General features: G+C 36.0%; 1 protein-coding gene across 1 annotated transcript; it reads left to right on the forward strand.

Moving 5' to 3' along the window:
* The first annotated feature begins 7 nt into the window (after nt 1–7).
* LOC143234694 (aromatic-L-amino-acid decarboxylase-like) lies at nt 8–27,899 on the forward strand. The gene is made up of 13 exons (XM_076472250.1): nt 8–161; nt 9,705–9,913; nt 11,517–11,630; nt 11,745–11,864; nt 12,869–13,000; nt 17,335–17,477; nt 19,072–19,154; nt 21,431–21,525; nt 22,312–22,379; nt 23,111–23,201; nt 25,363–25,461; nt 25,934–26,035; nt 27,090–27,899. The coding sequence occupies exons 2-13, from the start codon at nt 9,713–9,715 to the stop codon at nt 27,318–27,320; spliced, it is 1,479 nt and encodes a 492-aa protein (XP_076328365.1). The 5' UTR covers nt 8–161; nt 9,705–9,712; the 3' UTR covers nt 27,321–27,899.
* The last annotated feature ends 22 nt before the right edge of the window (nt 27,900–27,921 follow it).

A 27,921-nucleotide genomic window follows, 5' to 3' on the forward strand; every position in this document is an offset into this window, starting at 1 on the left:
ACTCATGACGTCAATTATTTGCACTAATAGAAACACACTTAGTATTTACACGGAACTATAAATCTCCTGTTTAGACAATAACAATCAAAATAAACGGACCGAGTGAACTTAAGTAGATAACACTACGTGTATTTTGGAGCTTCGCTTTTGTTGAATAGCAGGTAGGACAAGTTGTCTTTATGTTTTGAGAGAGCAATACTTTTTGATCAAAGAAATGTTTTATTTAGTTTAACAAATATGTATATATAATACCATAAATAACTTCAAAACAATTAATCACCTTAATTGTCAATGGGAAATCGAAATCAGCACTATAAAACAATAATAAACTTGATGTAAGAAAACTTCACCATCAAGGTTTGGTTTGTTTCGACTTTTGCGCAAACCTACAGGAGTGCTATCTGTGCTAGCCGTCCGTAATTTAACAATGTAAAACTGGAGGGAAGGCAGCTAGTCATCACCACTCACCACCGTTTCTTGGGCTACTCTCTTATCAACGAATAGTGGGATTGACCGTAGCATTATAACTACCCTATGGCTAAAAGGTGCGAGGATGTTTGGTGTGACGGGGATTGGAACCTGTGACCCTCGGATTACGAGTCTAGTACCTTAACTACTCGGCCATGCCGGGCCTCATCTTTAAGGATCCATCGAACTTTCCTGCTGTAATCCAAAGGTCATGACGGACAATGCCTGTGGTAACAGTGCCAAAATCTTTGGGAATATCCCATCTCTCAGACAAAACTGAAACAACTGGCCTTTTACCTGTTGTGTAAAGTCACCTTTTAAGAGATTTAATAAAACCAAACAAAGGTGGGAGATAAATCTACCATTTTCATTACGTAACACCCTCCGCCCTTGTAGAGTGTAATACCCACCCTAATAATCTAACTCACTCCCAGCCTCCAACCTCTTCTAAAAACCATATATTTTATACATTATTTTAAAATGATAAATGTTCTACTAGACACAAGAAATACAAAACGTACCTTTAAATTTTGTCTGATAGATGGGATGTCCCTAACGCTTTTGGATGCTATTACCTCTATCGTAACGTCCAGGTTACGACTGCGAAGTGCGATCTATCATAACGTCTAGGTTACTACTGCGAAGTGTGATGATTCATTAAAAGCTGTGATTTTTCTTGTCTACAAGACGTTGAACTTTTAGAAATTAATAGCAACTTGGAAAGTCTGACGTTTATTTGATTTAATGATGTATATTTGTGATGCAGGGCGCACGGTGTTATATTCTACCAATGCGTAGAAACGGGGGTGGTACCTTTTGACGTATGTCACTAATTATTGCATAGCAACTGGAAGAAGTATACCTTCCTGTTTGGCATACCCCAGGTTTTTCATGTCCTTTTACTTTCAATTTTTCGTTGTAAAATCTGCACATCCAGCCAACCACAACCCTCACCCCTGGTTTCCAACGAATACGCCACTATTCGTTTTTATGGAAAAAAAATGGTCCTAAGGTGTAACACATTTTGTTCAAAAACTGAAACCCAATGACCTTCTCTGGCAGTTTAACCTATTTTCTTTCTTCAAATTTAGTTTATTATACAAATAATGAGTAATATCTTGGTTCTAAATTTTCATTCTGGTGGGTTTATACCATTAATGTAACTTTCCACCGCCTTCTTAAGAATACATTTTCACTTCAAGTCAGTTTCGCCACTGTTAATGTAGCATAATTAGATAGTCTTTACTTTAATTAAACTACAAACTATACCAGCCGTCTTGAGAATACATTTTTATTTCAAGTGGGTTTCGTCACTGTTAATGTAGTCTTCATTTTAATTAAACTACTAACTATTTTGATTGTTTGTTTCTTTTGGAATTTCGCACAAAGCTACTCGAGGGCTATCTGTGCTAGCCGTCCCTAATTTAGTAGTGTAAGACTAGAGGTAAGGCAGCTACTCATCACCACCCACCGCCAACCCTTGGGCTACTCTTTTACCAACGAATAGTGGGATTGACCGTTACATTATACACCCCCACGGCAGGGCGAGCGTGTTTAGCGCGACGCGGGCGCGAACCCGCGACCCTCGGATTACGAGTCGCACGCCTTACCCGCTTGGCCATGCCAGGCCAAACTACTAACTATACCAGCCGTCTTGATAATACATTTTTACTTCAAGTGGGTTTCGTCACTGTTAATGTATCATTATTAGATAGTCTTTATTTAAATTAAACTACTAACTATACCAGCCGTCTTGAGAATACATTTTTATTTCAAGTGGGTTTTGTCACTGTTAATGTATCATTATCTGATAGTCTTTATTTTAATTAAACTACTAATACATATACCAGCCGTCTTGATAATACATTTTTATTTCAAGTGGCTTTCGTCACTGTTAATGTATCATTATTAGGTAGTCTTCATTTTAATTAAACTACTAACTATACCAGCCGTCTTGAGAATACATTTTTATTTCAAGTGGCTTTCGTCACTGTTAATGTATCATTATTAGACAGTCTTCATTTTAATTAAACTACTAACTATACCAGCCGTCTTGATAATACATTTTTAACTCAAGTGGGTTTCGTCACTGTTAATGTTTCATTATTAGATAGTCTTCATTTTAATTAAACTACTAACTATACCAGCCGTCTTGATAATACATTTTTAACTCAAGTGGGTTTCGTCACTGTTAATGTTTCATTATTAGATAGTCTTCATTTTAATTAAACTACTAACTATACCAGCCGTCTTGATAATACATTTTTATTTCAAGTGGGTTTCGTCACTGTTAATGTATCATTATTAGGTAGTCTTTATTTTAATTAAACTACTAATACATATACCAGCCGTCTTGATAATACATTTTTATTTCAAGTGGATTTCGTCACAGTTAATGTATCATTATTAGACAGTCTTTATTTTAATTAAACTACTAACTATACCAGCCGTCTTGATAATACATTTTTATTTCAAGTGGGTTTCGTCACTGTTAATGTATCATTATTAGGTAGTCTTTATGTTAATTAAACTACTAACTATACCAGCCGTCTTGATAATACATTTTTACTTAAAGTGGGTTTCGCCACTTTTTATGTATCATTATTAGATAGTCTTTATTTAAATTAAACTACTAACTATACCAGCCGTCTTGAGAATACATTTTTATTTCAAGTGGGTTTTGTCACTGTTAATGTATCATTATCTGATAGTCTTTATTTTAATTAAACTACTAATACATATACCAGCCGTCTTGATAATACATTTTTATTTCAAGTGGGTTTCGTCACTGTTAATGTATCATTATTAGACAGTCTTTATTTTAATTAAACTACTACCTATACCAGCCGTCTTGATAATACATTTTTATTTCAAGTGGATTTCGTCACTGTTAATGTATCATTATTAGACAGTCTTTATTTTAATTAAACTACTACCTATACCAGCCGTCTTGATAATACATTTTTATTTCAAGTGGGTTTCGTCACTGTTAATGTATCATTATTAGGTAGTCTTTATTTTAATTAAACTACTAACTATACCAGCCGTCTTGATAATACATTTTTACTTCAAGTGGGTTTCGCCACTTTTTATGTATCATTATTAGATTGTCTTCATTTTAATTAAACTACTAACTATACCAGCCGTCTTGAGAATACATTTTTATTTCAAGTGGGTTTCGTCATTGTTAATGTATCATTATTAGATAGTCTTTATTTTAATTAAACTACTAATACGTATACCAGCCGTCTTGATAATACATTTTTATTTCAAGTGGGTTTCGTCACTGTTAATGTATCATTATTAGATAGTCTTCATTTTAATTAAACTACTAATACGTATACCAGCCGTCTTGATAATACATTTTTATTTCAAGTGGGTTTCGTCATTGTTAATGTATCATTATTAGATAGTCTTTATTTTAATTAAACTACTAATACGTAAACCAGCCGTCTTGATAATACATTTTTATTTCAAGTGGGTTTCGTCACTGTTAATGTATCATTATTAGATAGTCTTCATTTTAATTAAACTACTAACTATACCAGCCGTCTTGATAATACATTTTTAATTCAAGTGGGTTTCGTCACTGTTAATGTATCATTATTAGATAGTCTTTATTTTAATTAAACTACTAACTATACCAGCCGTCTTGATAATACATTTTTACTTCAAGTTGGTTTCGTCACTGTTAATGTATCATTATTCGGTAGTCTTTATTTTGATTAAACTACTAACTATACCAGCCGTCTTGATAATACATTTTTACTTCAAGTGGTTTTCGTCACTGTTAATGTATCATTATCAGATAGTCTTCATTTTAATTAAACTACTAACTATACCAGCCGTCTTGAGAATACATTTTTATTTCAAGTGGGTTTCTCGTCATCGCGAGAAATCCACAAAATCGTATACGACAGATCAATACACCCATTAGGTTGCGTGACAAACATAACCTTGAGATTAGCGTAAGTACAAACCGACTCCTTGCTTTTATTCATTGGATGTTTGTATTACGACATTATAACTGTTTTTCTCTAGTGACGTTTATTAGTGTTAGGTTCTGAATAAATAATTGTTTTTTAACCGTTGGTAGACATGTGTCGGAGCATATTCAGTTTCTGTTTTGTAGTAGTTTATTTCTACCGGTCTCTAGATTATTACAGTTCGTTCATTTCACAATTTAAACAACTTTTTTCTGAACACTAGTTGGTTGAATTCTATTTTAAGTTCATTTTCAACTTCATTCCCAGTAAACAAGAAACATCAACGTGGAACTGAAAGTTTATAAATGCATTTTATTTCTTTTTATCGTATTTGATAGACCAGGTATATAAAGAATTGAACCAAATCACCTGAATAATTTCTCTTCTGTCAACTTATCAGTTCTTAAGTATTTTCTGCAGTTTTGTCCGTCATTACGTAGTCTATGTGCTTTCAGTCATTACCGACATATTGAATACAAAAACGGAAACCTAGTTTTATTCTGAAGTGGTGAAACTTAAAGTATACAAACGATATACTATGAATAAATGAATCACTCAAAGAGTTCAACTCCCCTAAGTTTCTCGCCTGTAGCGCAGTCCATAGTAAAGTATTAGTAAATACTTTTATTTACTATGCTGATCCATAGTAAATAAAACATTATCTCGTACTAATAATCTTCACTTACAACAACCAAATACTCTCGTCTATTATTTTAATACAAACGAAGTTTCTTTGTTTGTTTTTGAATTTCGCACAAAGCTACTCGAGGGCTACCTGTGCTAGCCGTCCCTAATTTAGCAGTGTAAGACTAGAGGGAAGGCAGCTAGTCATCACCACCCACCGCCAACTCTTGGGCTACTCTATTACTAACGAATAGTGGGATTGACTGCATATTATAACGCCCCCATGATTGAAAGGGCGAGCATGTTTGGCGCGAAGGGGATGCGAACCTGCGACTCTCAGATTACGAGTCGCACGTCTTAATACGCTTGGCCATGCCGGGGCCCCATAGTAAAGTAAAACCAGCACGCATACTTCATCCTACCTGTTTTGAAATCCTTCTACTTCTAAAATTAAAGATTGTATGATAACATAAAGGTAAGCCACTGATAACTGTATAACTATGTGAAACATGTTCTGATGTTAATAGTTTCATCAATAATTTAAATATCTATCTATAAAACGAGCCAACAAACGCTTGGTCGAGCCATAATCAATAACTGTGAAATAATCAATGTAGTCACGTTATTACGTACATTATCTCGTGATAATTATGGCATTACTTGTAATTAAATGTAAGTGTAATTTCTTTCTAATAAAAGCCCGGGATGGCCAAATGGGTTAAGGTGTTCGACACATAATTTGAAGGTCGCGGGTTCGAATTCCCGTCGCACCAAACATGCTCGCCCTTTCAATCATGGGGGGCGTTATAATATGACGATCAATCCCACTATTCTTTGGTAAAGAAAAAAGAGTTAGCGGTGGGTAGTGATGACTAGCTGCCTTCCCTCTAGTCTTACATTGCTAAATTAGGAACGGCTAGCGTAGATAGCCCTCGTGTAGTTTTGCACAAAATTCAAACAAAATTATTTTTAACGAGAGAAAAAATAAACTCATTAAAATATGCGCTATGTTCGAATTTGCTGTGACTTTTAAATTCCCCATGTAACTGTTCGGGTAGAAAACTCAAGCGAATAAGATTTCTTTTATTATCTACTTTCTTTCAAATGTTGACTCGGTTGTAAAAATGTGTGTTTTTGTTTTGTTAATTCCCCTTCCCCTTCTCTGTCCGCTACTTAGAATTTGAAATGTGTGTTTTTGTTTTATTAATTCCCCTTCCCCTTCTCTGTCCGCTACTCAGAATTTGAAATGTGTGTTTTTGTTTTATTAATTCACCTCCCCCTTCTCTGTCCGCTACTCAGTGTTAGAAATGTGTGTTTTTGTTTTATTAATTCACCTCCCCCTTCTCTGTCCGCTTCTCAGTGTTAGAAATGTGTGTTTTTGTTTTATTAATTCACCTCCCCCTTCTCTGTCCGCTACTCAGTGTTAGAAATGTGTGTTTTGTTTTAGTAATTCACCTCCCCCTTCTCTGTCCGCTTCTCAGTGTTAGAAATGTGTGTTTTGTTTTATTAATTCACCTCCCCTTCTCTGTCCGCTACTCAGTGTTAGAAATGTGTGTTTTGTTTTATTAATTCACCTCCCCCTTCTCTGTCCGCTACTCAGTGTTAGAAATGTGTGTTTTTGTTTTATTAATTCACCTCCCCCTTCTCTGTCCGCTACTCAGTGTTAGAAATGTGTGTTTTTGTTTTATTAATTCACCTCCCCCTTCTCTGTCCGCTACTCAGTGTTAGAAATGTGTGTTTTTGTTTTATTAATTCACCTCCCCCTTCTCTGTCCGCTACTCAGTGTTAGAAATGTGTGTTTTGTTTTATTAATTCACCTCCCCTTCTCTGTCCGCTACTCAGTGTTAGAAATGTGTGTTTTTGTTTTATTAATTCACCTCCCCTTCTCTGTCCGCTACTCAGTGTTAGAAATGTGTGTTTTTTGTTTTATTAATTCACCTCCCTTCTCTCTGTCCGCTACTCAGTGTTAGAAATGTGTGTTTTGTTTTATTAATTCACCTCCCCTTCTCTGTCCGCTACTCAGTGTTAGAAATGTGTGTTTTTGTTTTATTAATTCACCTCCCCCTTCTCTGTCCGCTACTCAGTGTTAGAAATGTGTGTTTTGTTTTATTAATTCACCTCCCCTTCTCTGTCCGCTACTCAGTGTTAGAAATGTGTGTTTTGTTTTATTAATTCACCTCCCCCTTCTCTGTCCGCTACTCAGTGTTAGAAATGTGTGTTTTTGTTTTATTAATTCACCTCCCCCTTCTCTGTCCGCTACTCAGTGTTAGAAATGTGTGTTTTTGTTTCATTAATTCACCTCCGTCTTCTCTGTCCGCTACTCAGTGTTAGAAATGTGTGTTTTTGTTTTATTAATTCACCTCCCCCTTCTCTGTCCGCTACTCAGTGTTAGAAATGTGTGTTTTTGTTTTATTAATTCACCTCCCCCTTCTCTGTCCGCTACTCAGTGTTAGAAATGTGTGTTTTTGTTTTATTAATTCACCTCCCCCTTCTCTGTCCGCTACTCAGTGTTAGAAATGTGTGTTTTTGTTTTATTAATTCACCTCCCCCTTCTCTGTCCGCTACTCAGTGTTAGAAATGTGTGTTTTTGTTTCATTAATTCACCTCCCCCTTCTCTGTCCGCTACTCAGTGTTAGAAATGTGTGTTTTTGTTTCATTAATTCACCTCCGTCTTCTCTGTCCGCTACTCAGTGTTAGAAATGTGTGTTTTTGTTTCGTTAATTCACCTCCCTTTTCTGTCCGCTACTCAGTGTTAAAAATGTGTGTTTTTGTTTCGTTAATTCACCTCCCTTTTCTGTGTCCGCGACTCAGTGTTAGAAATGTGTGTTTTTTTTCGTTAATTCACCTCCCTTTTCTGTGTCCGCGACTCAGTGTTAGAAATGTGTGTTTTTGTTTCGTTAATTCACCTCCCTTTTCTGTGTCCGCGACTCAGTGTTAGAAATGTGTGTTTTTGTTTCGTTAATTCACCTCCCTTTTCTGTGTCCGCGACTCAGTGTTAGAAATGTGTGTTTTTGTTTCGTTAATTCACCTCCTTTTCTGTGTCCGCGACTCAGTGTTAGAAATGTGTGTTTTGTTTCGTTAATTCACCTCCCTTTTCTGTGTCCGCGACTCAGTGTTAGAAATGTGTGTTTTGTTTCGTTAATTCACCTCCCTTTTCTGTGTCCGCGACTCAGTGTTAGAAATGTGTGTTTTGTTTCGTTAATTCACCTCCCTTTTCTGTGTCCGCGACTCAGTGTTAGAAATGTGTGTTTTTTGTTTCGTTAATTCACCTCCCTTTTCTGTGTCCGCGACTCAGTGTTAGAAATGTGTGTTTTGTTTCGTTAATTCACCTCCCTTTTCTGTGTCCGCGACTCAGTGTTAGAAATGTGTGTTTTTGTTTCGTTAATTCACCTCCCTTTTCTGTGTCCGCGACTCAGTGTTAGAAATGTGTGTTTTTGTTTCGTTAATTCACCTCCCTTTTCTGTGTCCGCGACTCAGTGTTAGAAATGTGTGTTTTTGTTTCGTTAATTCACCTCCCTTTTCTGTGTCCGCGACTCAGTGTTAGAAATGTGTGTTTTTTTTCGTTAATTCACCTCCCTTTCTGTGTCCGCGACTCAGTGTTAGAAATGTGTGTTTTGTTTCGTTAATTCACCTCCCTTTCTGTGTCCGCGACTCAGTGTTAGAAATGTGTTTTTTTGTTTCGTTAATTCACCTCCCTTTTCTGTGTCCGCGACTCAGTGTTAGAAATGTGTGTTTTTGTTTCGTTAATTCACCTCCCTTTTCTGTGTCCGCGACTCAGTGTTAGAAATGTGTGTTTTTGTTTCGTTAATTCACCTCCCTTTTCTGTGTCCGCGACTCAGTGTTAGAAATGTGTGTTTTTGTTTCGTTAATTCACCTCCCTTTTCTGTGTCCGCGACTCAGTGTTAGAAATGTGTGTTTTTGTTTCGTTAATTCACCTCCCTTTTCTGTGTCCGCGACTCAGTGTTAGAAATGTGTGTTTTGTTTCGTTAATTCACCTCCCTTTTCTGTGTCCGCGACTCAGTGTTAGAAATGTGTGTTTTGTTTCTGTTAATTCACCTCCCTTTTCTGTGTCCGCGACTCAGTGTTAGAAATGTGTGTTTTGTTTCGTCAATTCACCTCCCTTTTCTGTGTCCGCGACTCAGTGTTAGAAATGTGTGTTTTGTTTCGTTAATTCACCTCCCTTTTCTGTGTCCGCGACTCAGTGTTAGAAATGTGTGTTTTGTTTCGTTAATTCACCTCCCTTTTCTGTGTCCGCGACTCAGTGTTAGAAATGTGTGTTTTTGTTTCGTTAATTCACCTCCCTTTTCTGTGTCCGCTACTCAGTATTACAAATGTGTGTTTTTGTTTCGTTAATTCACCTCCCTTTTCTGTGTCCGCTACTCAGTATTACAAATGTGTGTTTTTGTTTCATTAATCCACCTTCTCCTTCTCTGTCCGCTACTCAGTATTAGAAATGTGTGTTTTTGTTTCATTAATCCACCTTCTCCTTCTCTGTCCGCTACTCAGTATTAGAAATGTGTGTTTTGTTTCATTAATCCACCTTCTCCTTCTCTGTCCGCTACTCAGTATTAGAAATGTGTGTTTTGTTTCATTAATCCACCTTCTCCTTCTCTGTCCGCTACTCAGTATTAGAAATGGATGCAGAAGAATTTCGCCGATGCGGTAAGCAACTGATAGACTTCATGGCAGACTACGTCTCTAACATCCGGGACTATCAAGTGATTCCTAAAGTTTGTCCGGGTTACCTACGTTGTTTTGTTCCTGAAGAAGCCCCTGCTGAAGGAGAATGTTGGGATGATATTTTCAAGGATATCGAACGTGTTATACTTCCAGGTGTAAGTGATTAGCCTTGTTATGGTGTAACTAGTTGTAGTTGTACTGTCCTAGTTGGTTTACCAACGGTCGTTTCTACTTAGATTACTAGGTTTCACCTATTAACAGTCTCGTGTAGTCACACTCGTCAATAGGTTTCAAGCTTCTCGAACTTCGCTCAGATCAGTCTTATTAACCGAAATGTTCATTCCTTGGAAAACCAGGACAACAGCCCATCTTCTGATGGAGCGGTGAAGAGAAACAACTACTCTTTTAAATCAATTAACCATTTAAGTGGATGACCACTATCACTTATTTTTACATGAAGTTAAAGTTTCAATGATGTGTGGGAGGCAAGTTCGCCTAGAAATTTCTATGTGGATGAAAACAATGGGAGAACGTCCAGCGAGACTAGGGAATCTAATTTCTATCGGAAATATGACTTCACCAGGGAAAGGCTAATATTTAGCTGTGATAGAGTGCAAAGTTCGTATATTAATTATGAAAGGGTAATTTCTGTCGAAGCGTCATTAATAGATGTAAAATCACCGCTACAAGAAAGAACTAACTCTACCGTTAAGTACATGTTAGTAACGGCCATGTGTTGTACTAAACACAATAAACGATTAACAGAACCTGGAAGGACAGGTTGTCCGAACCATGGATCTTTCGCCTTGAATTTTTTTTTTTTTTTTTTGGAGTACATGGATAAAAGAATGGTTAGCTTGGAACTTCGCTCAACTACCCACCTGGAGAGACCTTTTTGTGACAGAACAGCAGGTGATGATAAAGGACAATAAATTATATCCCATCTATTTACATAACTTACAGAATGCAACCATAACTTTGTGAACTCCATGTTTAGTGTTCTGTTTTCTGAAAATTTTGTGAATTTTATGAAAGTATCTTTATTATAAATATTATAATATTAGAGCAATTAAATATGTAACACCAGTTCAGTGTTTGTAGTGAGTTATCGTGTCAAAACAATTGCTCTATCTATTAGTGAGAATATACCATAAATAAATCAACTTATTGTTAGGCCTATTTATTTTGATGTCAATATTGATGCTGCTATTGTTAGTGTGGTACTATCTTAGGACATTATGAGTAATTGGTTCAACTAGTAGTAGTCTTATTCAATTATAGTAATATTTTTGCTGTTCAAAAAGCAGTACTGATACATTTAACCGCTTCCAGATATAGCGTACTTTGTGATAATGTGTGATTTTAATTTATCTACATTTACTTTATTTTTCTACTTATAAATATCCAAACTGACCAGTTGACCTCTTTTGTGCAAGTTATGTGACCTCCTCGTGAAGGTATTACATAATTAAAAAATGTACAAATTGAGCCCATTTATCAGTTTTGGTTCGATAAAACCTCAAAATAAATAATTTATTTTGACCTTGACCCTTGCTTACAATTTACTATTTTTTCTTCTTTTTAGAATACATCGTCAATAGTTATAAGAAAAAATTAACTTTCACAAGATTGTAAACATGACAACTACTAGATATACAACATTCAAACTTTTTATTGAGTAAGAATGTAAACTAGTTTCTTACCATTATCATTTTTACCGTTAAGTGAAACTATTAACTAGTCTGAACTGCTTTACAGATGGTCCACTGGAGCTCTCCACGATTCCATTCCTATCTTCCCACAGGAAATTCTTTTCCTTCCGTTTGTGGTGAAATGTTAAGTGCAATATTTGGATGTATTGGATTTTCGTGGGTAAGTCGCGTGTCTGTAAAACATTTTCAATGTTTCTTGTAAAATGTAAAATTTTTCTCATTTGGCATTTAAATGAATGAAGTTTTAAAAAAACTTATCTCTGTTTACATGCAGTCTTCTTGCCCAGCCTCAACTGATTTGGAGATGGCCATGTTAGACTGGTTGGGAAAGATGGTCAACTTGCCTGATGAATTTTTGTTTTCTTCTAACGGAAAGGGAGGAGGTGCGATACTGGTAGGTACACCTGGTGTGGTAACATGATGCCACTCAAATGTTAGGTGCATCTGGTGTGGCAACATGATGCCATTCAAATGTTTTAAGTTAGCCCTAGTCTATGGTTAGTGTTCTGGATGGAGAATTGGAGGGTCCATGGTTTTCACCCCTTTTACGCGAATCGTGCTCGAGATTTTGAAGCCATACGTGAGTTTAGGAGTAACTGTTAAATATACTTTTCTATTAGAGTAGCTACACAGTTGACAATAGGTAATTTTAAGATCATTTTTCATGATTTATCTGTGCAAAATTAGGATTGGCTAGCACAATTCACTTCATATAAAATAACACTAACACCTGAAACATCAAACAACAAATTTAAAAGAAAAATGCTCTGTGTAAAAATTCATGATGAAACTGAAATGAACGAAAGTGATGTGTGGTTTAAAACATGAACGTTTCCAATGGCAATTCTACTGCATCATTAAAACATCTTTTGGTAATAATTATAATAATTATTCTTGTCATAGTATTTAACTGTTACAGTACATAATTACAATGGTTACTAACTGTTCAGTATTGTTTCGTAACTTAGACATTAGTTAAACAATGAAACCAGCAGTGTTCTCAGATATACAGTGCCCATCAATGAGACAGTGGCATATCTTTGGACTTAAAACGCTATAAACCGGGTTTCGATACCCATGGTGGGCAGAACACAAATAAGTCCATTTTGTGGCTTCGTGCTTTATTACAAGCAAACAAAATTTTTATATTGAGACCATTAACAGTCTCAACAAACATACGCAACACATCATTTTTAGAAAAACGTTGGGTTTATTCTGATATCGTTGACAGTTTAAGAACAAAGTTAAATCGTCTTTAATTCGCTTGAGTGTTTTTATTTACTCAAGTATATTCCTTTTTTAACTGTAATGTTTGTCTGTCACTCGCTTGAGTGTTTTTATTTACTCAAGTATATTCCTTTTTTAACTGTTTAATGTTTTTCTGTCATTGCATTGTAGAGTAGCGCTAGTGAAAGCACATTGGTCGCTCTACTTTCTGCTCGAAATAAAGCTATAACCACCGTCCAAGCTACTACAATCTGGAGCCGTGGCACCATAATGAATAAACTGGTGTATTACACGTCAACCGAGGTACGCTATAATTTTGTAATATCCTTTGATAATGAACGGTTATAGCAACAAGGAATATAGTTTAAACGTTCTATGAAAGTAATTTAAAAGTACAAAATAAATTGACAAGATCAAATAAACACTAGGACAATACAACGATGTTGTATAGGTATTTAGAGTTTATTTGAATTAAATAAATTTTATTTAATTAAAAGTTCAGTATCTGATGATCCCGATCAGATGAGAAGATATTAAAAAACAATCTTTCATTCAGGTACGCGTCTATCGTCTGCTAGCCGAACTGGTAACTTTATCGTTAACATATATATTATACAAATTCTGCATAGATTTAACATTTAATTTAGAATATAACATAGGCCTAGTCAGTTATAGATCATTAATTATACCTGTACTAATGCGTCATGTTTAACCTCACACCCAAAAGAAATGTACGCAAAATCAGGATGTGTGTGATAAAGTAAACGGTAGGACTAACCTATAAAATTATGTTGTCTACCATAAAATAAACTATATCAAAAGACTGAGGTGCACACTTTGTGTAATGAGGTTAAAGCCATGTCAGCAAATATATTTTGTTTCTATCTCTGGATGGTTTGATACGTCAATGTGAATGTTTTATTTTTTTTATGTAAAGTACAATATTTCATTTTATTTTGTAGTATATTTGAGACGTTAATATGAGTACAGTATCACATTCATAAAATATATTAAATTTATGTTAAAGTAAATTCAACGTATTACATACGTATTTACGTTTCAAACCTTCATAAGAATATACTTTAGACCTTAATTTCATATCTTCTAGTTGTATTTCATTTGTGGGCCTAAATACTAATCGTTTTATCGATAATTGTATTTCATTTGTGGGTTTAAATAATTGTATTTCGTTTTATCGATAATTGTATTTCATTTTATGGGCCTAAATATTCATCGTTTTATCGATAATTGTATTTTATTTTATGGGCCTAAATACTAATCGTTTTATCGATAATTGTATTTTATTTTCTAGCAAATTATTTTATATTTAAATTAACAATTTTTAAATATATCTGACCTTGTTTAGAATAATGACATTGTTTAGAAAACTTGGATAAAGTTCTTATTTTCTATATCTCTCTTTCTATCTCCTATTGAATTTTTTCTCTCAATCTCTCATTCCTTTCTTGTTGACTTCTCCTTTGTCGAACATGTTCATATTTAATGTAGTTATTGCATTCCTTATTTCTTCGTATTTTTAAGAACAATTTGATAAACTTCATCTTTATTTTTCTACTCCTCTGGGTTTTCTTTCTTTTTTCTATAAATCGCATTTCTCATTTCTTATAGTTTCTCTCTTCCATTTTATATAAATCATTACAATATTCTATCAGAGCTTCAGAAATCTGTAATATCCGTTCTTTCATTGAATAAATATCCAACATTTTTATTAAACTTTTTGTAAACTTCATATTTCCGAGGCTCCAGTTTCAATCTCCAACTTTTTAAACTTCGTCTCTCTTGGTTTTTTTCATATGAAATGACTTCATTAGTCTGTTTTCGTTAGTGTCACTTTAAGTAAATAGCAGTAAAGAGATAGAAGTAACTGGTTGTATAACATTAGTAGGAACTGGGAAACGGTTACTTAGTAACACTTCAAGTTAAGTAAAAGTATGAAACTTGTATTTCTATAATAATAAATATAATTAAGTGTTTTAATTTACAAAGATAAGTATATTTACTAACTTTACTCATGAACTGTTTGTACTTTTGAAAAGTACATGTGCTTTATTGATATGATTATTATATAAAAATAATTTGTGTTGTGAGGTTGTGATGAAGACGGTTTGTGGTTTTGCAAAATGCACCGCACAACAAAGTTTTTGCTTCTTGAACACTGTTGGTTTTCCTGAAAGATTTTTGGCTGCTGATCACGAAAATCGCATCCAAATTTGTCCATCACGTACCTTTTCATCAAAATCTTCAGTTTTGTCATGTTTTTTTTATATTTGTGTAAAAAAAATTCGTTTCTGTAAGAGACCTATGAACAATGTTTTGTGCAGTCTGGGCATGTCCAGGCATGAAATCAGGCCAGGTCGGAAGCTGTTCTGTGGAAGTATGCAGTCCGGGCAGGCCGGAGCCATCTTAACACTGTCTCAGCAGGCTATAAAGTGGCTTGCATACACAGTTGCTGCTCATTGGATTAATATAGACCTTATAGTGTGTATGTATTGTTTCAGAATATAGCATTGCCTCAGTAGCACTGTAACAAGTAAGTTAGATGTTATAGACGTTTTACAGGACGATTGGTGTCGGTCAGTATGTCTCGTCAATGTCGTAACGGCCGCGATACATTCTGCTATATTTGTGGCGAGTATACGCTTGTTCATCAAAGACGCTCAATGACTGTTCTTGTGAAGAAAGCATATCATTTGTACTTTGGCTATAAAATTGGTGATCAAGACCAGGAATGGGCGCCTCACATTTGTTGTGCGACATGTGCTGTCTGTCTGAGAGCATGGCGAGAACAGAAAGACCATGTGACGGACTGTTACTTCTGTTTGACTGATGTGTCTGATTTCTCTGCCAAAAACAAGAAATCAATTGAATACCGTAATCTGCCTTCAGCAATGAGACCCGTGCCACATGACAACAGTCTTCCAATTCCGAAACCACCAGAGGAATGGACCTTAGACGAACCAGATGAAGAACCAGATGCAGGGAACTGGCAATGACATTGATCCGGATTTTGAACCGTGCTCCTCAGGCGATCCACATCTCATAACACAGTCAGAATTAAACGATCTGCTCAGAGATTTGGATCTGTCAAAAGCAAAAGCCGAATTTCTGGGTTCGAGACTGCAGAAATGGTGTTTGCTGTCATCAGGTACGAAAATCTCTGTTTTTCGAAGCCACCAAGATGATATAACTAAATTCTTTGCACAAGTTGACAGTCTCTGTTTCTGTGTTAACATCGAAAGATTGTTCTCTTCTTTAGGTTGTGACCATGACCCGCAAGAGTAGCATATCTTTATTGATTCATCAATGTTAAGTCTCAAAGCTGTTCTGTTACACAATGACAACGTTTACCCTTCAATACCTGCTGGCTATGCAGCACACATGAAAGAAACCTACGAGAACATGGAAATGTTGTTGAAGCACATCCAGTACAGTAAGTACAACTGGAATATCTATGAAGATCTGAAAGTCGTTGCTCTGTTACTGGGACTGCAGCTTGGCTATACAAAGTACTGTTGTTTCATCTGTGAATGGGATAGTCGTGCCAAAGAGCCACATTATTCTAGACAGAGCTGGCCACTCCGTAACAAGTTAGTTCCATGACAGAAAAATGTGGCGCATGAACCGCTTGTCGACCCGGCAAAGATTTTTTTGCCTCCTATTCACATAAAATTGGGACTGATGAAGAATTTCGTGAAATCAATGAACAAAGAAGGCGAAGGTTTTCATTATTTAAGACAGATGTTCCCAAGAATAACTGAGGCCAAGATCAAAGAGGGCATTTTTTTGGCCCTCAGGTCAGACGTGTTATGAGTGAAAAGCGGTTCGAATATCTGTTAGTTGGGCCGGAAAAGATTGCCTGGAAAACCTTCAAAGACGTTTTGGATAATTTTCTTGGCAATTACAGAGCCCCACATTACATTCAGCCGGTATACAAACTTCTCAAAGCATACAAAACAATGAAGTGCAACATGTCACTCAAGATTCGTTTCCTCCAATCACACTTGGACGTTTTCACCGCACATCTCGGTACTGTCAGTGACGAACACGTTGAAAGGTTTCACCAGGACATTACTACAATGGAAAAATGATATCAGGGCAACTGGAATCCGTCAGTGCTTGCTGACTACAGTTGGACACTGCAACGTGATGCACCGGACATTGAATACAAACGAAAATCAGGAGCAAAACACTTTTAATTATGTTGAACTTAATAGCGTATTAGAAACATAAACGCAATTAAATACGTTACTGCCGGTAAACAGTTAACTGTCTATTTCTCAGAGTTCCTACGTGATGAAGCAAAACCAAAACCATATTTGTGCATACCCACCCGGTACCTGTCACAACCAGCAAAAACTTTTCAGGAAGCAAAACTTTTCAAAAAAATTGTTGTGCAGTGATGTTTTACGAGAGGGTAAGTACTGTGCTAAATATACTAAGCCTAAATTCCAGCCATTTTAGCCATGTTGTTAATGTTCTTAAAGAAGATTTCCGGCATTCTCGTGAGTTGAAATAAAGTGCCGACAGCAGGTTCAATAAGTTCTTAGACCAGCGTCATCACCGATACCTGGTCGTTACTTCAGGAATTCACAGTATTTTAATTTTAATGGAAATAGGCTCATTCCTCCGTGGAGAGAGCGGGACTGCTCGGTGGAGTTGTGTGTCGCCTTATTCCAACTGACTCCAGTTCCAGCCTTCGAAGCGATGTTCTCCAGGCAACGATTGACAAGGATCGTTCGGAAGGAAACATCCCGTTTTAGTTAGTGTTATTTCTCTGTTTCACAATATTAACGTATTTTGTTGCTTTAGAACTGGTTTACCGTCAACTTAAGGCATGTGTTTTGGTTGTTAGAATATTGCTTGCCTCACTCCTTGTTCGTAACATTGAAAATTAGATTAAAGCTAAAAGTTTCCTTAGGTATAAAAGCTATACTATTCTATATCACAATTAACTTATGGCAGTATATGCACAAAATTGTGTGGTTTGAATTTTGTGCAAAATTACACGAGGACTATGTAGCTGTCCCTAATTTAGCATTGTAAGACTAGATGGAAGGCAACTAGTCATCATCCCCTACCACCAAATCTTGGGCTACTCTTTTATCAACGACTACTGAGATTGATCGCAACATTATAACATCACCACCACTGAAAAGGCGTGCATGTTTGGTGTGACGGGGAGATGAAACCTCTGGCCATGCCAGACCCTTGCAGAATGGCGTGAGTAGATTCCAACTCCTCTTGCTGGTGTTTTATCATTACATTAATAAATGGCACACGTTTGTTTTGTGTCAAATTTATCTTTCAATTTAAAAAATGTTAACATTGTCATGACGTCAGTAGAACGTGCCAGAAATCTCGAGAAGTATAATATGTATCCTGTAGGCGATATCACATTAAGGAATAAGAATTAAAGAAATAAACAAAAAAATGTTACTTTAAGCTTTGATTTTGTTTACGCTTCAAACGGAACACTTTTGGGGACACTGCATATTTGCATGTGATTTATGAATTCGGCTATTTAACGTAGATTTTCTCCCAACAAGATCTATAATAATAATAAAATAAATGAAATAAAACGTTTCGTCGCTTATTACGTTTTAATTTTAATATAATACATACACACAACAGAAAGTAACCGGTTGTCCAATTTCGCGTTTAAATTTTAAAACTTTTCTGAAAAATGCTTCTGGAATCTTCCACCATGTGATGGTAGCAATCCCCCTACACTCTTCTCCGCGCGCAACTCATTTATGCCTGTCCACGCCCTTGTTTACTGTTGAATAATTCGGTTGTGGGGCGTAGTCATGTCGTTCTGTTATTAACTCCCGGTCTGACTCAGCTGTGGTCAGGTGAAAAGAGCGCTCGACTCGCAACCTGAGAGTCGCGGGTTCGAATCCCCATTCCACCTAATATGTTCGCTCTTACAGCCGTGGGGTGTTATAATGTGACGGTCAATCCCACTATTCGTTGGTAAAAGAGTAGCCCAAGAGTTGGCGGTGGATGGTGACGACTAGCTTCCTTCCCTCTAGTCTTTCACTGCTAAATTAGAAATGGCCAACACAGTTAGCCCTTGGGTAGCTCATTCATCTATGTATTAAGAATGAAAGTAAACCAACCTTTGAAATCAGTATAAATTAGACTAAAGTTTTAATTTAGGAGTTTTTTTCTGTTTCGTACCATTGTCGTCAACAATGTTTGGTCGTTATCCTAATCTCATGTAAAACTACATTTATCTGAAACCTTAACCTGCTACATGATAAAGACATCTGTTATTGTACATGTATATCAATCTGTTGCAACTTGATGACATGTAGTTTTTAAGTCAAACGAACAAGTTTGCGATATAACAGTATTCTTACTTTTCAGGTTGTTGGGACCCTAGGAACAACCAGTGTATGTGCCTTTGACAATATAATGGAACTTGGAGAACTGTGTAAGACACTAACTACGTTTCTTAACGTACAATAAACGTTGAAAGCTGTAATTATTTTCAAGTTTTTATCAAATAAGTATCTATCAAAAATTGTAAATGTTAGCGCCACCATAGAAGTTTTATATTGTGCTATGAAGTTGGTAGTCGCAGGTTTATTTAAACAAATGAAACGTATCAGTTTATTGGACAAGAATACAAGTATTACGCTTTTTCAAGTTTTATGTCCTTTTTTATCCACCGTACTTTATTCAAGTAAATACATAAAACGATTATTACCGTACACTAAGGTTAGGACTAAGCGGTTACAATGGACACTAAAAATGAAATCAAACTGTGAGTTAGTGACCCAACTAAAGTCCAAGTTATGGAAAATGTCTAACATTTGGCCCCTGAATATGTACAACAAACGAATAGAAACTAACATATTCTTAAGATGGCTGGTATGGTATTACAAACTAAAGTTTTAATACCCATACCAGACGTCTTGAGATAACATGTTTACTTCAAGTGGGTTTCTTGTCACCAAGAATAGTAACTAACGTATTCTTATTCTTATTAAAACTTTAGTTTGTAATACCATACCAGCCGTCTTGAGATAACATGTTTACTTCAAGTGGGTTTCTCGTCACGAAAGTGCAGGTGTCGGCCAAAGAACATTTGACAGTATTTGTCAATGCTGTCAAAGTGTAAATAAGTTACTGATTAGTTTATTTTATTTAAGTAGAAGTTACCTATCACTATATAGAAAGTAAAACTGAAACGTCGTTCTGTCAGTATGACAAATAACGTTTTTCCCAGTTAATACCATAGGATTCAGAAGAGTTAATGTAATAAGTTCGAGAACCTGGTATATAAATGGTAAATTTAGTGATTTGTCACCAGCCGAACGAAGAAGACGAGACTTGACGTGAATATAACAAATAGTTTATTAGTTCAAAAGGATATATTTATCATGTACCATGGCAGAACTTGGAGAGGAAACTGTTGTCAGAACTAAAATGTCCGTTGTTCATTTTAAACCACCCTTACACGGTTATTCAGACTTCTCATCAAATATTAAGTTTTGCAAGGTAAACAAGAACCTGAAGAATGACCTATGACATGGCTATAATAACATACATTTTTCATCAATTACAAAATCTGGGGCCTGGCTTGGCCAGGTGGGTTAAGGCGTGCGACTCCCAATCTGAGGGTCGCGGGTTCGAATCCCCGTCGCACCAAACATGCTTGCCCTTTCAGCCGTGGAAGTGTTATAATGTTACGTTCAATCCCACTATTTGTTGGTAAAAGAGTAGCTCAAGAGTTGGCAGTGGGTGGTGATGACTAGCTGCTTTCACTCTAGACTTACACTGCTAAATTAGAGACGGCTAGCACAGATAGCCCTCGAGTAGCTTTGTGCGAAATTCAAAATACACTACAAATACAAAATCTGAGTCTCTGAAATCTAGAGGTTTCTCTATAAAGTAATGTCCCTTGAGGTTTGTGTGATGGACATAAATATAGCTATGTAATAAAACAACAGGTAACTTGGACCAGCTGGTGTCATGGTTGCATTAGCAAATGATTTAATTTGCGTTTCCCGGTTTCGAAGTAAAACACTCCAAATTAAAACGTGTAACTGTAATCCGTTTTGATCAGACCACTGCTGCAAGAGTGTGAAACACGACGTTCTAGGTTTCCAGACTTCAGTAGCTAATACTTACTGTTGGAACACTTCAAACAAGATGTGACGTGTCACACAGAGACTGGTGGTGTAACAGTTACTTGTTTTATCAGACTTAACGTGTCACACAGAGACTGGTGGTGTAACAGTTACTTGTTTGTGTTATCACACGTAACGTGTCACACAGAGACTGGTGGTGTAACAGTTACTTGTTTGTGTTATCAGACTTAACGTGTCACACAGAGACTGGTGGTGTAACAGTTACTTGTTTTATCACACGTAACGTGTCATACAGAGACTGGTGGTGTAACAGTTACTTGTTTTATCACACGTAACGTGTCACACAGAGACTGGTGGGTTTAACAGCTACTTGTTTGTGTTATCACACGTAACGTGTCACACAGAGACTGGTGGGTTTAACAGCTACTTGTTTGTGTTATCACACGTAACGTGTCACACAGAGACTGGTGGGTTTAACAGCTACTTGTTTGTGTTATCACACGTAACGTGTCACACAGAGACTGGTGGGTTTAACAGCTACTTGTTTGTGTTATCACACGTAACGTGTCACACAGAGACTGATGGCTTAACAGCTGCTTGTTTGTTTTATCAGGTAGGAAGGAAGATCTCTGGCTGCACATCGATGCTTCTTATGCCGGCGCTGCTTTTATTTGTCCCGAATTTCGGTATCTCTTAAAGGGGATTGAGGTACGTATTCATTATAGGTCCACAATTTTATTACCCTCGCGTTACGATAATGTACAAGTTTTAAGTAACTTCATTCTGTGGCTGCAGTAAAGAGAGATCATGTAGTAGTGACCAACTGACCAGCCTAGTACAGTTTGTTGTAAGTTGAACACCCTTACTACTTCAGTAGTGACAAGTTTGTGATAAACTGTAAGATATAAAGAAAGTCTAATTTTTTTTTTTTTTAAACCAGGACAGGTAACCTATAGGTTAAAACGAGTTTACAGTCGGTAAACCAGGACAGGTAACCTATAGGTTAAAACGAGTTTACAGTTTTAAAATATCAAATCCTGTTCATATTCTAAACTTTTTGTTAAATGTAGGAAAATACTTAGAGTAATGTAGATACGTTTAAATATAACTTGACAAATTCCAGTTTACGGATAGATAAACCTTTTCATAGAGGTTTACACGTTATATGAATTCTATAAACAAAAGGACCTAAACTGATTTATGGGTGTTTTATTTCGCCTCATCTAAGCTGTGCTGATTAACCATAAAAGTTGAGAAATTAAATTTTGAGCGAATCAAAGAATGCTATTAACCTTTACGTCACATCTTACTATCTTACCTGTGGTTAAAATCAAATAACCTACAAAAGAGAATTTATATCAATGTGTTAGCCCTAATCGTGAGTAATCTACATCTCTAGTGTTGTATTTGTTACTCCATCTAGCTCAGGATTAAAATCCTTAAATGTTTGTAAAGAAGTTTCTTGACGATCTGTGTAATGTTCTTTCATTACAGTACGTCGACTCGTTTCTCTTGTGTCCTGGAAAGTGGATGTTAATCAACTATGATTGTTGTGCCATGTGGTGAGTTACGTCACATCCGTTTCCTTTAACATTTTGTCACGCACATTGTTACTGTTTCAGTTGTGCCTAATTCTTTCTTGTAATTTCTAAATTTATTGATTCCCAAGTGTTATTGTAACTAGTTAAACTGTTATACCCCTGTAAACGTGGCGCATCCTCAGTTGAACATTCTTCACAAATAACTGTCAGCCACGAGTACACCCATTATCTTGTATTTAAAATCTAATAAGATCTACGCATACTCAATTTAAATGTTTGTTTTTCGTACAGTAAAGCCATAGATCTGGCTATTTGCTCTATCCAGCGAGGAGAATCGAACCTCTCATTTTAGCGTTGTAAATCCATACACTTACCACTGTCTCAGCGAGGGACAAAGAATGTAAAATAGCAAAGCTAGGGTTAGTAAAATAAGTTATTCAAAAAATGTAAAAAGTTAAGGTTGTTAATTCCCAAGATACCAACATTAATACGTCCCAGTTGAGAGGCCCGTCATTTATAGCGTTGAAACGCTGGTTTAGATACCAACGATGGAAGTATCGTACATAACCCAGAGAGCTTTAATAATGGAGAAACCAGATTAAAGAATATATGTAAATATTTAACTTTGTTAGTTTTACTGAATTTGTTCCTACTTGCATTTCTTCACCACGCTCGTGTGTGTATGTGTTATTGTATGTACGTATATGTGTATAATATAAATATGGAGCTGTAATCATACTCGTGTTTTACAGGGTGAGAAACAGAGAAGAAATAGTTAAGCCTTTTTGTATCACTCCCGAGTACGTGAGACACAACTTGGAAGAACAGACCATTGATTACAGAGTAATTATATTTCTTTCCTACTCCTGAATTAGATTCTTAAACTCGTATAAAACGGCGTTCGGTTCCTAGTTACGAAATAATGATTGAACATGCTGAGTTTTGTACGTATGGATTTCACAAGTTGAGAATTGTTAACGTTACATGAAACGTTGATTTACGTAATTTGTGCTTGTTTTAGCTTCAGTCTTACGTTAAATATAATTTTCGACTGTGTCTTTTTATTTATGTTCTTGTAAATTTGCGTTTGCCAAAAATTATTTTTAGTTCAGTGTAATATTTGGTAACAATCTACAGACATTAAAAAAAATTAACTTTTTTCAAAACTTATTACGCTGTCAGATTAGTCTTTTATTACTTTGATAAAATTGTTTACATTTCAATCATTTGTTTTTGCTGTTCGTTTGTCTGTGGGAAAATTTACGCAGCACCTACTTGTTTTCTCAACAAAAGTTTGATTTATAAAATACATGTCAAGCGTCTTAAGGTGTGCGACTCGTAATCTGAGGGTCGCGGGTTCGCATCCCCGTCGCGCTAAACATGCTCGCTCTCCCAGGCGTGGGGGCGTTATAATGTGACGGTCAATCCCACTATTCGTTGGTAAAAGAGTAGCTCAAGAGTTGGCGGTGGGTGGTGATGACTAGCTGCCTTCCCTCTAGTCCTACACTGCTAAATTAGGGACGGCAAGCACAGATAGCCCTCGAGTAGCTTTGTGCGAAATTCAAAAACAAAGAATAAAATACATGAAACCCCACCCTATGGCATAGCAGTATGTCTGCGGACTCGTACCGCTAAAAAAAAAAAATCTGGTTTAGATACCCGTGGTGGGCAGAGCACAGAGTCCATTGTATAGCTTTGTGCTTAATTCTAAACAAACGATCAAGTATGTGAAGGGGACATGTTTAAATTATCCAGCACTGTATACGCACATTTCTCTGGAATAACCTAAATTAGATGGTTAGCATCAGACATTGAATTGCATTTTGAAATGAGTAAACATTTTATTTGCGAGATGTTTCAATTTGCCTTAAAGCTGAGTGATATCAAAGTTTACCTGTCTTGGTGTCATGTATTAATTAATGTGGAAATATTTAAACAGATGTATAAAGTACGTGAACTTGTTTTTAAAATGTAGTTTCGTAGCTTTTATCAAGGCTACGGAAGGCCAGATGAATCCTACTGGAAGCTAAGGGCTAATGCATTTTAATGGATGGAAGTGTGTATGTATTTGTAAAATACTCAAGGTCAGTTGGACACTGGAGTCAAGTCTGACAATTGTTGATTATTAATTGTGGCGTAAGTTAAGCCTTGCAAGATTTGGTTTGCTCTGTTGCCAGTGTTATCTACAGAGCTTCCTTAAATATGTCCACCTACTCTGTTCCACTTCTCTTTCTTCTATGTTTTGGTATTTAATAGCTTGATCACGTGCCAACAAATCCATTATTTTATGTGACGTTTCCGGCTAAGCCTTTCAAATATTCTACGGGTTCACGTAGTATGCTTTGGATATTACCTTTCCAGTTGCTTTATCCAAACTTGTTGGATGAGACAGTTAACAGTGCTTCATAGTAGTTATATCTTAGTTGAAAAGCTCTTTCATGTTCTTTTTAAATGGACGACAAGATAAATAGTTTGTTATTCGCTGTTTAACTTCTTCACTCAAGAAAGAGTTTTAAACTAAGCCTAATATGCCTCTCTCGCTACTTGTTTATCATAGTGTATTTGTTCATGGAGTGGGTGAAGCTACAGCTAAATTCTGGAACTGGACTTTGTTGTAGTATAGCTATAAAAGTCCGGGAAGGTTCTACAGTCACAGATGGCGCAGCAGTGCTGATAATACGTGTAGACCAAATAGGTCCTGTTTCACATATGGTGGTTTTAGGTTCTTTTGGATCTACAACGAGATACAATTGATTTAATCCTCACATTTACCACGATTTTCTCATCATTTTTTCTACACTTCTTTTGTCGATCTTCTCTTCAATAAATTTGATTTTATTTGTTCTCTAAGTTACTCGTCTGCAACTAACTTGGGCATATATCCACTTATAAAAACGAACCGTTTGTTAGGTAATATGTAAAATATTTAGATTTTATTATAAAACTACTATTTTCCTAATGTCACGTTTTATAATGAAAACTCGTTTTTTTTACGTTATTTCAGCACTGGGGGATTAATTTTGGTAGGAGGTTCCGATCGTTGAAGATGTGGCTGGTGTTCCGTATGTTTGGTGTTAGTGGGTTACAAGCTTATATACGGAAGGTATAGAAATTCTACGTATTTGTATTTTGAAATATACAGTGTAATAATACATGATTTAGTTTATGAAGATTCTAACCTGTTGAGCCTCGTTCATTTTTATATACAGTAATAGCATGTAACACTGCAGACAGTAGTTATTCTATATAGTGTTCCTGTCCGTTTATAACTAGAAAACCTTTCTTCTGATTGTTATAAAACCTAGCATGTGCTATAAGGGCGCCCTACATGGGAAGTTACAAATGGGTCAATGCTCTGGTCTGACCCCTATGTGGGTATACAAATAATTATCGTTTTAGATAATACTATTGAAGAATCAGTGGCGACATTTTAATGTTTTTTTTTTTCATTTTAATCGCTTCTTTGTTTATTCTGTTGCTAAATATACTTTTAAACAATATTTTATTACGCATCTAGTTTTCATCTAATTTCCATGGATAGTTGAGTCATACAAGTTTTCTGGTCTTTTCAACAGCACGTAAGCCTAGCCCATGAGTTCGAAAAGTTGGTGAGGAAAGATGTTAGGTTTGAGCTCGTATTTCCTGTGACACTTGGAGTGGTTTGTTTCAGGTTAAAGGTAAGGTTTCTACTACATTCAGGCACAACTGACACTTGTCCGTCAGTTCATTTTCTTACGAAATGTTTTATAAAAATGTTGGCAAACTGTAAACCAAGTTGCATTTGCTGGGAACACTTAGTTATAATTAGACCATGAGATATGTATAAAATATTACAATAATAATTCCACTTTCGGAAGAAGTGGCCGTAGTTGATTGAATGCTCTGTCTCCATGGAGCCATACCTTATAGTTGAATACTGGTACAATTGTGTACCATAAGTCCCATCCAGATGTTGGTGCTACCTGGTGTTAAACGTTGTTGTTTTATAACAAAATGAAACATGCAGTCGACCATGATTTAATTATTTTTTATTAGGCTTAAATTTGGCACATGAAAAACTACACGACTAGTTCTTACATGAGTTTGAAAATGAAAAACGAACTCCTTTACTTAATAAACAAAAAAAATTATAATGTAATATCGATTTGTGACTTTACAGACTTCAAGGTGCCATATTCATTTTACATCTTCAAGTTTGTTTAGCTATTAGGCTGTGCGTGGCCTTTGGTTCATGTGACAGGACTGTGAATCCAAGGAATCATGAGTCGCGACACGTTTTTGTATAAATGCGCACAGCATTCTGTGGCCATATAAGGCTGGTTGTTCCGCTATTGAGACACTTGTAACCCAATAGTGAAGTGGCCTAAGCAGGTTTCTCTTTAGTCTATCACTTCAAAATTAGCGACGACTCAAATATACCTTTTGTATCTTTTAAACGTAATTCTCAAACAAACACAAAATATCCTGCTAGGATCTTTTTAATAACCAGGAAGATGTTTTTTTAACATGTCGACTACATTACATCTGATGTCAACAAACTAGGTAATGATTAATGTAATTTTACAAACTCTTCTTTTAAAAGCAAGTTACGATTAACGTTTCAGGACAGATGTAATATTTTATGTAAAGAAAACAGTGTTTGGAAAGCAGTTATTCGGCTGTAACAAGAGTTTTCTAAAATACTAGCTATTTATTTTAAGCCGGTTTTCAGATGACCTTACTTTTCTTTAGGGATCAAACGCACAAAATGAAGAAATGTTGCATTTTATAAACAACCGTGGAAAGATAGCTCTGCACTCGACCAGATACCACACACTTTACGTCATCAGGTTTGTCGTGTGTGGGAAAGATACAGGAAGTGAGGACATCCAGTTTTCCTGGCGGGAAATTTGTTCAGCTGCTAATCACGTCTTACATTTGAAATCGATAGCAGACGATAACCTAACGCGTCAACTTCTATGAAGTATATAGAGTAAACCGAATAAGCTACCTCGTAGGGTTTTTAAGATTCTCAATTCAGGTTTTAAATAATAGCTCAGGAATTTATTTATGTATAATATAAATCGTAAAGGAAAAATGTATAAAATAGTTATGTAACTTTAACGAGAAGATGGTTGTTTACCATGCTGTGTTCTTCTCCGTTATACATGCTCAAATTTTAAATTAAACATCAAGAACAGCAGGTTGCAGAGAATTTAATACCAACTGAATTAATACTAGTATAGGAAGTTAAAGGATTCACCTGGTGTTAATTATTCAAACTGCAGCATTATCAGTGAATTATTTCTAAATTTCAGACTCTGCTGAAATATAATTTTGTTCCTATTATTCATACCTCGTGAAACAGCGGTAACTTTACAGGCTTATGACGCTGGAATGTGGGGTTCGATTCACAACGGTAGACACTTCAGGTATCTCCGTGGCTTTACGTAGTTTGGTTTTTATTGCTAAATGGGTATATTTTTTGTTGTTTGATTCCGGCATGATATTGTATTTTTATTTTCTATTTTGGTTTTAATTAAAATAGCTCTTGTCTCAAGAGTTTGAATGCACTTGTGAATAA

The sequence above is a fragment of the Tachypleus tridentatus genome, chromosome 12 (genome assembly GCF_004210375.1).
Source record: "Tachypleus tridentatus isolate NWPU-2018 chromosome 12, ASM421037v1, whole genome shotgun sequence".
Taxonomy (NCBI): domain Eukaryota; kingdom Metazoa; phylum Arthropoda; class Merostomata; order Xiphosura; family Limulidae; genus Tachypleus; species Tachypleus tridentatus.